The 14,789-nt window shown below is 37.1% G+C and overlaps 1 protein-coding gene across 2 annotated transcripts in view; it reads left to right on the top strand.

Moving 5' to 3' along the window:
* LOC142435557 (lysine-specific demethylase 6A-like) overlaps positions 1-14,789 on the top strand; it is a 163,039-nt gene that overhangs the window by 39,951 nt on the left and 108,299 nt on the right. For both annotated transcript variants that reach the window (XM_075539784.1, XM_075539785.1), the window contains exon 6: positions 2,881-3,001. In XM_075539784.1, the coding sequence (XP_075395899.1) occupies positions 2,881-3,001 (121 nt within the window). The remainder of the gene's footprint in view (positions 1-2,880; positions 3,002-14,789) is intronic.

Raw genomic sequence — 14,789 nt, 5'->3', positions numbered from 1 at the left:
TTTTCTCCTATAAAGATTTAAAGTCTAATTGGGTCTCTACTCAAGTACTCCTGCATCACAAGAAAATTTTGTTTTAATAACCTAGCATTCCATAATCGATATGATCACTGAAGACAAAGCGGTGCATAAGCAAATGTGTTGAAGAAAGCTGATGGTATCTGGCTATCAAAAGATACAGTATCTGGGGTCCTAAAGGCTTTGACATAAACAAGTGGCCATCTAGCTGAGAAGCAACAAAGCCCACATGGAAGAAGCACACCAGCCTGTGTGATCATGAGATGTCAGTGGGATCAGGTATCAGGAATCCAAGACCCAGAACAAAAAATCATATCATTGTGAATGAGGGGGAAGGCGGAGTGGAGACCCAAAGCCCATCTGTAGACAACTGGACATCCCCTTATAGAAGCGTCACAAAGAAGAGATGAGCCAGTCAAGGATGCTATATAGCACCGATGAAACATAACTTTCCTCTAGTTCTTTAATGCTTTTCCCTGCTCCCCCACTATCATGACCCCAATTCTGCCATACAATCTGGCTAGACCAGCATGTACAGGGGTGCAGACAAAAGCTGTAAACACAGGGAATCCAGGTCAGATAAATTAGTCAGGACCAATAATGACAATAGTGATACCAGGAGGGGAAAAGGAAGGTGGGGGTAGTTAGCGGGGAACAGGTCACAATGATCTGCATATTATCCCTTCCCAGGAGGATGGAAAAAAGAAAAGTGGGTGAAGGGAGACATCGGAAGGTGTAAGATATGACTAAATAATTTATAAATTATCAAGGGCTCGTAAGGGAGGGGAAGGGAGAGGGAGAGGAAAATGAGCTGATGCTTAGGACTTACATGAAGAGCAAATGTTTTGAGAATGTTGAAGGCAATGAATGAGCAAATGTGCTTTGCACAACTGATGTTTGTATGGATTGTGATGAGTTGTATGAGCCCCAATAAAATGATTTTTAAAAAAGATTAAAAAAAAAGATTCAATGCCACTAGACCCTCAGGTGTGTGTGAAAAAGACAATGCTGTCATGTGCATATAGAGTGGCTATGAATTGTAGTTAACTAGAAATCTCTGATATTTAGTGTTTTAATTCTGAGCTATCCAATTAATTTCTGACTCCTAGAGATCTCAGGACAGAGTAAAGCAACCCTTTAGGGTTTTGGGGCATTGTTAGCTTATCAAAAAGGTAGCTACCATATCTTCTACCAGAAGTTTGGTTAGCAGCTAAATGCCTAATTACAAAGTATAAAGGATGCTTGAGAATAGGGGTACATTTGGAAACTATAAAAAGTAGAATTAAGGCTTCCTGGGATTATGTGAGGGAAGGGGTATAAGGGAAACTGATATCTAGGAGTTCTAGAAAGAAGAGAATGTTTTGCAATTGATTTAGTAGGAATTATGTGATACTGCTTAATGTGATTGAACCATGGAATGGTATGGTACATGTAAAATCTCCCAATAAAATGACTTGGGTGTGTTTGTGGGCAGAATATATATAAATAATTTATATGTATAAATAATTTATATGTACATATTTATATATGTGTATATATATATAAGATTTAAAAATATGACTTAGCCAGCCGGATGTCCTCCCCCAGTATATACTTTTTCATCATTCAAAGGTCGTTCCCCTTTAAATTATAAAATGGCTTTATTAATAGGATATAAACAAAATTTTATGGATACATAGAAAGTCACATAGGAGAAGTTTCTAGAATTGCATTAGATATTCCCCGTAAGGCAAAACACTTTAACACCTGCATTTCACTGGGGAGTTATTACCACAACTAAAATTTCATTACTTTTATTTATGGCATCCAACTACATAAGACCTCTCTAGAACAGAAGTGAGAAATTTAATATTATAACATGGTAAAGCACTGTTTTTGATTCAAACTAATGTTTGATAATTCTTTTAAATCAACCTTTAAAGCAGTGGTTCTCAACCTTCCTAATGCTGTGACCCTTTAATACAATTACTTATGTTGTAGTGAACCCCAACCAAAAATTATTTTCATTGCTACTTAATCACTAATTTTGCTACTGTTATGAATCAGGTGACCCCTGTGGAAGGGTAGTTCGACCCTCAGAGGGGTTGGGACCCACAGGTTGAAACTGCTGCTTACATCCTGCTTCTAACACATCTTAACTATTGGAATACGTGTAAAAGGGCACATTTCAAGAGACAAAGCAGACCCCTTATACCCTAAAAGAATCTTGGTGCTTGCAGTTAATTTCATTAGTAAAAATTTTTTATTAATATCTAATGTTAACCTATGTACCTGTGCAAACTTAAAACAGCTATTTATATTTCTAGTCTAGTTACCTGTCCCATTTAAACAAGTCTCAATGTTTGGGGGGCAGTAGGAAAATTGAGGAATTCCTGTAGCCTACCAGATTAAAACTAGGATTCTATCAGATTTTACCCCAACTGTTACACCATGAAAAGTCCTGATAAAACAAGCTGTTGTCCATAATATTGTTTGCCCAAAAAGCCTGTCTGTGTTACACAATTAGCATTAAATATGAGAAACTGTGTTGAAGACATGACCTAATGGTCTAACAATTTTTATAATCCTTGGAAATAGGATTTTTATCAGAATGTTTCTAATATCTTGGACCTCTTGTCTTTCTTGAGGTGTTTCTGAAAATTTTAAATTGTTATTTATAATGAAAACTTTGGTTGATTTTACAATATTGTTGAATTAAGAAAATTGAAGGAAAAGTTCATTTTCCCTTTCTAGTTTAATTTTATTAAATTCAGACCATTTTTATAAAACTGAAATTACTATTAAAATTTGGACTACTTGTGATACAGTCAAATAAAATTTGTGTGCATGGCAAAACATTTATTCATCATGTCTGTCTTATTTCAGGGCTATTAAAGCATTTCAGGAAGTGCTCTATATTGATCCAGGCTTTTGTCGAGCCAAGGAAATTCATTTGCGACTTGGGCTTATGTTCAAAGTGAACACAGACTATGAATCTAGTTTAAAGGTAGGTGGTTAGACTATTTCTGGATATGAATATGTATAGTATATTTATGTATTTTTGTGAGTTTCTTTTACTGTTAAATGTTAAGGTGTTAAAATGCATTGGATTTATACTGAAAACTTAATTTTTTAAAAAAAGTGTAGCATATAAACTGAAAGATAAAGTTTGGTTGTCTGATCCATTAGGACCCATATTGAGAGTAGCTATACCAGGAGTGTAAGGGGAAGGTGTAGGGAGAGAGGGGGAACTGATCACAATGATCTATATATAATCTTCTCCCAGGGGGAATGGACAACAGAAAAGTAGGTGAAGGAAGAAAACAGTCAGTGTAAGATATGAAAAAGTCGTAATATATAAATTACCAAGGATTCATGAGGGAAATGGTGGGGGGGAGGGATGAGCAGCTGATACCAAGTGTTCAAATAGAAAGAAAATGTTTTGAGAATGATGATGGCAACAAGTGTACAAAAAAATGTACAGATGTGCTTGACATAACGGATGTATGTATAGATTGTGATAAGAGTTGTAACAGCTCCCAATAAAATAAAAGGAAAGAAAAAAAGTTTGATTGTCTGCATAAAAGTGTAATGATACTAAGACTTGCTAGATAAACCTATATTAAAGATTTTTGTTAATAGTTTAACCAAGGTATGTTATTAAGAAACAGTATTTTTTAATTTCATTGAAGTTTTCAAGTCAAGACTGGCAGTCATAGAAATAAGAAAAAGTTGGCTAGTGCTATTATTCAATGTTTAACCAACTTTATATATATACACACACATATATGTACATATAGAAATCATTTTATTGGGTAATCTTAAACACCTCTTATAGCAATCCATACATCAATTTTATCGGGCACATTTGTGCATATGATGGTATCATAATTTTCTTTTTTCATTTTTTGCTATCATCGTTTTCAAAACCTTTTCTTTCTACTTAAGACCTTAGTATCAGCTCATCTCTTATCCTTCCCTCCCTCATTCTCTCACTTTTGTGACCCCTTGATTAATTATAAGTTATTAATACTTTCATATCTTACCCCATTCTCTGTCTCCTTCTACCCATGTTTCTGTTGTTTGTTCCCAGGGGGCTAAGAGTTATCCATCGAACATTGTAGTCAGTTATGTGTTCCCCTTTCTCCTCCCATCTTCCCCTTACCTTCATGGTATCACTATTCCCATTACTATACCTGAGGGGTTTATCTGTCCTGGATTTTCTGTGTTCAGAGTTGGTATCCGTACCAGTATACATGCACCTGGTCTAGTTGGATTTATAGGGTAGAACTGGTGTCATGATAGTTGGGGTTTGGGGGGCTGATGGGGAGGCAGGAAACATTAAAAAACTAGAGGAATGTTCAGTTGGTACTACACTGCAGCCTGGATGGCTCATCCCTCGTGACTCTTCTTTGAGGGGATGTCTGATTATCTACAGATGGGCTTTGGACCTCCACTCTGACCCCCTCACCACATTGATATGACTGTTTTGGGTTCTGATGTGTGATCCCTAATCCCGTCGACACCTTTTGGTCACACAGGCTGGTGTGCTTCTTCCATGTGTGCTTTGTTGCTTCCCTGCTACATAGCTGCTTGTTTAACTTCAAGCCTTTAAGACATCAGACCCCAGACATTGTATCTTCTAATAGATGGTACCATCAGCTTTCTTCACCACATTTGCTTATGCACCCATTTTGACTTTGGCAATTATGTTGCGAATGTGAGCATCGCAAAATGCCAGATTATTAGAACAAGTGTTCTTGTATTGAGGTAGGACTTGAATAGAGACCCACTGTCTGCCTGCGGCCTTGATACTTAACATAAATACATGTACATAGACTTATAAAAACACTATTGTTACATATTATATTTCCATATATATGCCTGTATTTATACCTCTTTAAATGTCTTTTGCTTCTGAATTCTAGATCTCTTATTGTTCCTTTGTCCCTGGAATTTTCGCTCTCCCTCCTCTGCCCTTATCTTCCCATTCTCCCTCTCCTCCTATAGATAGACATGAAACATAAGAAGAAGAAGAAAAAGGCCTATAAATGGTTCCAGGTCTGTCTTTTTACCCTTAGTATGTTTTCTGATTGAGTCTGATGAGGTTCCCTGCCCTCTGAGTCTTTCTTTTGACAAACTTTTTGTACTAGTTTCTGATATTTGCCTACTTGAATTAGCAAATATGCTTTGGAAAGCAGTTGGACAGGCAGGCAGTGAGTTTAAAAACACAGTTGGGAAATATTATTATTATTTCTTAATTTTAAATATTAGAATTGATCACAATTAGGATTAAATAATTTTAGTTCACTTTATATTAAACTCTTTTTCTAATGGTATATCTTAGCTCCTCATGTATGTTTGCTGGGAATAGGCCTCTGCATGACTTGTGAAGTTACTTGTTTTTGGATGAATAAGTAATTCTGGAGAAAGGCATATAATTTTTTCATACCGAATAGTATGTTTACCCTTTTCTAGCTTGCTGTAGCTCAATTTATCTTGATTTTGAAGGTAGCAGGAAAGAGATGGTAACTTTATAGTAGGTTTATTTTCACTAATACAGAATTGTTAAAGTCTTTTAACAACTGTTATTGAGGATGCACAAGACTACCTCTGATTTATTATTTTTTGAATGTACTCATAGAGCCATGTACCATTGTTACATACATAGTTATAGTTTATTGCAGTACAATTTCAGATTATCCAGGAAATAGATTTTGGGGCAAAGTCATGCCAAGTATGAGCTTCCTGTCTTTCTCTTCATAGATAAGGCTGAATTTTCTCAGCAAGTGTGCCCGTCAATTTTTAAAGTCTGTGCCCAAGAAAACACACTTAGTTTCTATATTAGGATTTCCATTGAGATCTCATTAGGGTAGGTCCATAGACCCTGTCAAGATGAATATATGCCAGACCCTACTGTCTTTGGTGCTATGATTGTATATGGTAGACCCAAATCTTTACCATAATTACATTAGCATAAACTATGTGGTGTGGTCTGAAAGAAATAGACATTTTAGTAATCATTGTATCTGTGCTATTGTCTTAGCTATTTCAGATTTTTAAAAGGAGAAAATACATAGTTTTTTTTCTTTTTAGTTTCTTTTCTGAATTTGGCTTGAGTATCTGCCAATTTCCTGTTAATTTACTATTTTGTATGTTGTTGAATTATGTTTAGCAAAATTTTAGTTGCATAGAATGTTAATGATATTGCTCAGTAGTTCTCATACTTTGTTGGATCCCCTTTCTTTGGAATTGACATAAATAATGGATCTCTTCCAGTTGACTGTGAGGGTATGTCTTTCTAATTTCTTGACATAGATAAGTTAATTTTAGTTGGTATTATGTTAATTCCTGAAGCCCCCATCCACTGATACCTTTAATGTAGCTTTTGCTTTTTCAGTACCATTGGATCTTTATGAAATGGTTGAATACTAACCAGTTCTTTTGGTACAATGACATTTTTTTTAAATCATCTTTTTGTACTTCCATACTGTTCAATATTTTCCCATAGATTCTTTCAGATGTTCAATTGGAGGCTTGATGAGTTTTTTTGGCTTCAATACCTTACTCAATCTGATCAAGCTACCTTTTGAAAATTTCTGTTCAGCTCTTTGGCTACTCTGTTATTAAGAGCATATGTTAGTCTTCTTGTCTTTCATTTTCTTCTCTGATCATGTTTTTCCCCTTCCCATTCTTCTCTTCTTTTTGTCTTTCCCTTTTATTTTTCTTCCCTACAAGACAGTGATCAAGGTATCTCTCCATGGGACTTCTCTTTCCAGAGTGTTGTTCACTTTCTGTGTAATTTAAAATAATTGAGCATCCTTTTTATTTCTACCTTTATAGAATTATGATGTAAAAAGATGATTTCTTATATCGCAGTGTTCTCTGTACTACTGGCTAGTTTTTATTGCGACTGAGTACATTCCATGTGCACTATAAAAAAACAACCAATAAACTACGATTATATGTGTAGTTCACTTAAGACATTAATTAAGTTGATTACTTGTGTTTTTTAATTCTTTTCTTGCTTTGTTGATTTCCATTTCATTTGTTCAAAAGTGGTGTGTGAAAATCTCCCAGTATTATATTATGATCTATTTGCCCCTTCAATTATGTAAGAGCTTGATTAATACATTTTGAGAGTATTTCATTGGGTGAATATATTTTTACTATGGTTAGGTCTTGATTAGTTTTAACTTTTATGTTTGTCTTTCAAAATAACTATTATTTGATATCTACTTTGTTTTTCTTTGATTACTATTATGTTGATAAGTTTTTCTTTGGTTTTTAGTCTTTTTGAAATATATATCTAAGGTGTATGCTTTGAAAGCAGCATGTTAGTGGCTTGTGTTTTGGTTGTCCATTCTTCTATCCTCTGTTAATTTAATATATTTACATCCATTGTCATTATTTTCTTATTCTTTCCTTTGCTTATAGATTTATTTTCTTATAAATTAATTCTTTGTTTTTAATCTTAACATTTAATAAGATTTTATCTTTTTCCGTTCCATTTGTTGAGGTTTTATCATTTTCTTTGCAGTTTATTTTGTAGTTTAAGACAGTTTGTTGTTTGTCAACCACTTGATGGCTTCTCCATTTGACTGTTTAATAGCTACTCTGTTACATTTTTGTTGTCCCCCACCTCAGTGATAATTTCCTATTTTGAAAATATATGGCTTTATTCCACTTTATACATTACTTAGCTACTATGATGATGTGACAATAATGTCTTATATTGATTTTAGATTGCTGTCTTGTTGATAATTCTGTCCAACATTTTCCTTATATTTTGTAAGGCGAGGCTAATTTTTAATTTTTCTTTGTCTGAAAATGGTTTTCTTGCATAAATATTAGTAAAATTTTTGCTAACATGGAATTCTTGGATGAGCTTTTTTTTTTTCCTTGCAAGATTTTGAATATATTGCTTCATTGCTTTCTTGCCTGGCTTCCACAGAAAAACCTGAGCTTATTTTTAATTCACTTTTTTAGGTGATTGTTCTTTTTCCTGTGTTGCTCTCAGGATTCTTTCCTTTTCTTTGTTGGTACAAAGTTGGACTATGAAGTGTTGTGGTGTTGTCCTATTAGAATTAATCCTGTTTTTGGTTCTCTGGACTTGGATAATTTCTGTTCTATCATAATGTAAGGTATATTTTCTTTCAATACTTCTTCAACTATGCCCTCTGTGGTTTTTTCTTCCTTATTTGTTATTCTGGAAGGTTTATTAAAGAAGTTCTTCCATTTGATAAATCCCATAGAATTCATAGGTTTGCTGCAGTGTTAAAAAACATTAAGATTTTATTTTTCCATATTAAGAGATTTGTCTTCAAGATTGCTTATTTGTGTTCAATTTTCAGTTCTTTTTTATCCTTGAAAATGTTTTTTTAATTTATTTATCTTTAATGGAAAAAATTACTTTATTGGGGCCTCCTACAACTCTTATCACAATACATACATCCATTGTGTCAAGCACATTTGTTCTTTTGTTTCCATCATCATTCTCAAAATGACAATGTTTATTTTAATGCCTTATTGTTTTTCTTTTAAATATCTGTTTAGAGTTGTTGAATTCCTGGATTTAAATTTCTTTTGTCCAACTTTCATTGTAGTGTTTTTTGACTTTTTCTATCTTCTTTTGTTTTCATTTACTTATGTCAAAATTTAATTTCATTTGTGTAAAGCAGCTGAAGCTCATTCTCTTAAGCTCCCTCATAGCACAACATATAAAGTTTCATTTTTTTAAACAAAATTGTGTGTATTCCATTCTGTATTGCCATTTGTTGTGTTCACATGTACAGAGGTTTGCCAGGGGAATCTGACCCTAACACATCATTACGGGTCTGGTAGGCGCAATTGTACAGCGATAATAGTTAAAGATCATAGTAAAGTTATAGAGAGCATGAGAGATAGAAGTGAAGTATTGAAATAAATGGAGTCAGACATGATTCATGGTAGCATGCTCACCTCAGCCCCACTTGATGGTCCATGTGGAGGGAGAGAGCATCATCTTTAATGTTAGCCCAAGCTTTTTATATTCTCCAGGGACGTGCAAGCCCCCTAATTACAGGTGAAGACATACATCACAGGGAGGGGTTGTACCATAGGTAATACAGTAATGAGAGGGGTGGTCTAGGGACATACATGCAGTACATGTGATAAGGTGGGCGGATAGCAACTTTGGATGTCACACAGTCAGTTTGGCCTGTTCCCTGACTCAACTGATAGAGATCATTATTGGTAGGGTGAGGACGCTTGGTTGCAGGCCTCAGGAAGGAATAGTTTATTGTCCCCAGTAGCAGGGAGTGAGGCTTGCCATGTAGTCTGGTGACTAAATGCCCTAGAGGCCACCCTGTAGTCTGGTGACTAATGGCCCTCAGGGAGGATGTCTGTAAGCATCTGACCTCTTCCCACAAGTCCCTCTTTTATCTTATATATAAAATTCAAAAGCCACATAGGCGACATGGTTATTTTCTATACATTAAAAGCTGTCAAGGCCAAACTTCATGATCCAATTAATATAGCCAAAAATTGAGGCTTAATAGAAACATTTTGAATCCAGGCATGGAGGATAAAGTTCCCCCTATGTCCATCTGCTATTGGAGGAAGGTATGAGAGTAGCTGGATGTCACTGCGGGAAGAAAATAGAGCCAAATAGGAATGTCTGCTTCCATAGTGACAATCAACGATATGCTCACTCTGCAGCACATCTTTAAGGGAGAAACTGTGGAAAACTTAGACAACCTTAGGAAACTGTACCTTGACTGTATCCCCAACTACCAGAGTGGCGGTCTTCCAGCTGTGGAATTCTAGGTCTTCCAGATTCCCTCTGTTCAAGTCAGGGAATAAGTCCCAGTTTTATTTCCCTACAGTGCTAGTATCCCACATTTCCCCTCTCTGCATATGTAAGATTTAATAGTGCAATGGAGGCAACATGGTCTCTTTTCATATCTCTCAGTTTCCTATAGAAGCGACAAGAGATTGCAAGCATCACAATTATGATGATAAACAACGCAGTCAGACTGGAACTTAAGCTATGTGAAATACTTTGCACCCAAGCTTGTGGGTTCAACCTTCCATGCCACTCACCAACTGCTTAATCACATCAGAGCCTGGAGATGTCTCCAGTTTGTCTTTGAATGTATAGAAAATATCCTTTTTAAGCTGATCAACATCTAACCAAATGTTTCCCTTAAACCCTTGCAAATGTTTCCTAATCAAATCCCAATCATGCAATGTTACTTTATATAGGTAAGGAGTTAGACAGAAATCAGTTTCATTCCAATCACATTTCAACATTAACTGATGTTGTAAGTCCACGATTTGATCTCCCAACCACTGAACAGTTTGCTGCAGCTCGGCTACTTCCCCGCCCCCACCCCATTCGTCGTCCACCTTTGCCTGAGTGGCCCAGAGCTGATGCAAGTCCACTTGCCACTTCTGCATGATGTTGAGTTTTGATGGACTCTTGTAGAGCACCACCTGTCTCCTTTGCCTGTGAAAATATAAACAAATAGCCCCTCTCTCTGGGGAGTCATGAACCTGAAAAAGGAATTATGATTAGTATTGGGTGGCTTCTCCATCTCTTCCCTGTCCATCTTTCTCCAAAGTGGTTGTGGCCTTCTAAGGAGAGTCCAACAGCTTTATTCTGTAAAAACATAAATGCATAGCCCTTTTTCCAGGTGAATGGACCTGGATCTCAAATGCAGTTTCCATCATCTTTGGATTTGTTAGGATCAATTTTCACTGTAGAATTGAAAACGTGTTTATCCGCCCTCATTTTGTTACAAGCTTTTAGTAAGGAGAACATTTTTTGGTTAAAATGACTAAATGAACTTTGTCACACATAGGATTCCTCTTTTCCCCCTTCTGTTTTAACAACTTAGATCACAAAGCACTGCTAGCACTCTCAGTTTACTTGCTAGGCTTTGTCCCATTATAAGGACTAGTTAGATAGCCTTCATTGTTAAGTAAATTTTGACTTTTGGCTCTGAGAGAATTAAGAGAGCTAAATTGAGAGAACTACTTTTACTTTGAAAGACTGAAAACATTCTTAATAAATTTGTTCAGCTGTTCTTTAACTTACCAAGCAGACATTTTTTCTCCAAGTTACCAATAAGGTTATAGGCTCAATTAAGCCGCTTTGCCCTTCAGGCTTCCTACACTGTGTGATTTTACCTTGCAATCTTCTCTCTTGGTTAATTTCACTCATTCTTACCAAGCTGGATTTAGAGGAAGCTAGTTGGCCGGTTTTAGGCCCTCCTGAATGCTCTAAGGAAATGTCTCTGTATCCAAAGTTTAAAAACCTTTTCCCTTTAATTTCTAATTCCATGTGGGGGTGCTGTCGTTTCCCCACAACAGCATTCCAGAAGACCCCTTGATTTAAAGGATTGTCAGAATTCTCAAGTACTCTTGTCTGCCAGGCATAACTTTTAAATCTAGAAATGCAAGGAAGCAAAAACTGGCTTAAAGGATCTTCGTTTCTTTTCTTTTTTTTTTTACAAACCATGATATATCAGAATTCATCACTGCCTTAAATTTTTCATAATCTTGTTCAATAATTCCAGCAACAATCAGAACACCTTGAGAGTTTACATTAGACTTTCCTAATAAACATCTTATAGTTCTTTTAGGTAGCAGACCCCAATTACCACTCTTAATTTCCGATTCAATCACAGCTTTTGGCTTTTCCTCACAACTCTGATCAACTCCAGTATCAACTTAATTTCTTGAGTACTTAGGTTAAAACTTCCAGATAAGAACTGTGTTACTCTTTCAATAAGATGCTCCTGTTCTTTAGAATCAGCAAACTGCTGTGAGGGCTTCTGGGCCATCTCTTAGTTACTCAAACCAACTGCAGCAAGAACAGAGGCTGGGCTTTTGCCTGTTTGGCTAAGTCTGGTCTCCTGCTGTGAGGCTGGGAGATACCTGCATTTTCTGTCATTCATAGATTCTCTTGCTGGGTTGGGCAGAGGTCTTGCCTTATGAGCTCTGTTAGGCGGGACTTAGAAGCCTTTGTTAATGGCAACCCTTCACTGTTGAACTTTGAGCGACATGGACTCCACCAGAGTTCCCTTCCTATAGCGGGGACAGAATTCAGGTTTTTTAAAACCGGAATTAGGTGGCCCTGGCCCATGCTCCGGCGCAGGCCACAGTTTGCTTTTCACGGCCAGGCTGATCGGCCTGTGCTGTCTGCACTCTCTTTGAAGATGACCTGTCACAACTAAAGCACTCTCTTCTAGGTCTAATATAATTTGCCCGTGCAGCTGCCATGAGGTCTGCCTTGTGTTCCTCTGCCTCTACATTCCTGCATATCCTAAAATAATACAGCAACGTGCCCTGCTCCCTGTAGGGATGCAAGGCATTTTTACAGTGCTTATTAGAAATCATAAGATAGCTTATGCACTAAATCTCTTACTGCCAACATTCTTCACACATTTAGAAATAGAACTTTCCAATCGGGACACAAAGTCAGCATAAGACTCATCATTCTGCTGTCTTACAGCCGTGTAACTCGGCTTTCTCTCTTCTGATGGAATTATCTTTTCCCAGGCACTTAAGCAAACCTCACGTATCTGTCCTGTTGTCTGTTCAGTAAACTGTAGCTGAGACTCGACTGTGATATAATTCTCATCTCCTAGCAATAGATCAATCCCTATATCTATCCCATCCTCAGCATTCTTCCGAGCTTGTCAAGGGCTGCTTCCTTCCACAACATTTGATATTGCAAGGATTCTGAAGAGTAAAGGCAAGTTTTCACTACAACTCTCCAGTCTGTAGGCGTCCAGCTCTTGGACTGCTAAAACCCTTACCATGCTGATTACAAAATGTGAGTCTGGGCCGTAATCATTGACTGCCTGCTTAAGATCTTTCAGTAGTTTAAAGGGAAAGGCAGTATATTGCCTTTCTTGACTTCCTTCAGGGTGTTGCTCGTCAGCTCCCTGTGTATAATTCTAACAGGATAAGCCATTCTAAATTCTAAATCTGCTTCCTGAGCTATATATACTCTTCTCCACCTGTGAGAGCAAAAGTGCTTTGGCTCTCACTTTCCCTGCCTCACTTTCTAGGTTAAATCTCTCTATTTGCATTCCTTTGGATCTAATCTCTTCTCCTCCAGCACTGGCTTGCTTGATAGTATTGTGATTCCCTGCACTGCCCTATCTGGCGGGGCAGATGCTTCTACTCTGAAATCTGCTGATTCAAATTTTACCTTCTCAGCTACACTTAAGATCTCATCTGCCTGAAACTCATTCTGCCTGCTTCTCACCTGATTTAAGTCTGCGTAGCTTAGAGGTTTCTCACTACTCTGCTGGTCTTCATCTTTTGTTCTCTCACCTTACAGGGGCTCCAATACTGCTTTAATCTGCACCCACAGATCCCAGGTCTCCATGGGTATGCTCTGTCCTTCCCTGTGAGCTTTACTTAAATTAATGGCTACCTTTTCCCAGATCTCTGTATCGAAGCTTCCTGACTCCCTGGAAAAGAAGGATTAAATTTCTTTACCAATTGAAGAAACTCTTTCATTCTCTTATTTGTTACCCTTACATTTTGTTTCTTCAAGAGGTGGCAAAGAGTGATACCATATTCTGTATCCTTGCTCTTTGCCTGACCCATATCTCACTCAAACTAAAACACTTAAAAAATAAACTAAAAAAAAGTCCCGATTCACCCTCACTGCCCGATGAGGCCGTACAATTGTTACACGGGATATGACTCAAAAGAGTTCTTTTCCTACAAGACCCCACGTAATGGGCGCCGTATGTCAGGGGAAGCCAGCCCCTAACACATCAGAGGTTGACTACTACTTCCAAGATGCAGTAGTGTTTTTATATTTGTCTCTACACTGAACAGGAGTTAAACACAGCTGCAGTTGAGATCTAAGTCCCTGGTTGGCTCCCCAATTATTTAGGGAATGCCAGTACAGATGAAGTAGACAGAAGCGAATGCACAAAATACTTGCTCACATATACTGCTCTGAATCAGAGCAGTGCTCAGGTTCTCTCTAACTTAATCCTTATTTGCATGAGTCAGCAGGCCACTCTTTTTAAACCCTGTGTCTAAAGAGAGATGAAGTTCAAACTTAAAACCGTGCTAAACCTTTTACCCCCGACTCATGCAGGTTCATCTAATTTTGCACTCCCTCAGACCTGGCTTGATTTCATGATAGACCTTAGTATTGTTGCTACAGTATAGTTCTGAGAGTTCCAACTCTGCACTGAAAATAGCTTCTTGCTGATTTCATTATCCTATATGGCAGTACTGAAATGAGTGGACTGAGACTCTTTCAACATTAGGATGCAGGCAACCTGATAGTTTACCCACTTTCATTCAATCATGTTCATCTTCCTTGAGTATGTTGGGTGAGAAGTATTAGTGTCATTTTGTGTGAGTTTGGAGAAGATAGATCACACCTATTCTTTCCTCTTCTCCATAGACATTCCATGAGGGCAGGCCAGAATCTGACTATTTTGAGAGCTCCATGCCATGGTTTCTACCTCTGAAAAACCAGCTTCTTAGTAACACAGATTAAAAAAAAATTAATTTTATTAAGAGCTTGTATAACTCTTATCACAATCTAATCCCACATCTGTTGTGTCAAGCACATTTGTACATATGTTGCTATTATTTTCAAACCATTTCTTTCTATTTGAGCCTTGGTATCACTTCATTTTCCTTCTCTCCCACCCTACTTCCCTCAAGAACCCTAGATAATAAACATTATAAATTATTGTTATTTTTTCATGACTTAACTGACTGGTGTCTCCCTTGCCCCACTTTTCTGTTGCCTATCACCCTGGAAA

This window comes from Tenrec ecaudatus, chromosome Y, assembly GCF_050624435.1.
Source record: "Tenrec ecaudatus isolate mTenEca1 chromosome Y, mTenEca1.hap1, whole genome shotgun sequence".
NCBI classification, from domain to species: Eukaryota; Metazoa; Chordata; class Mammalia; order Afrosoricida; family Tenrecidae; genus Tenrec; species Tenrec ecaudatus.
This window is presented reverse-complemented; position numbering and strand designations above follow the sequence as displayed.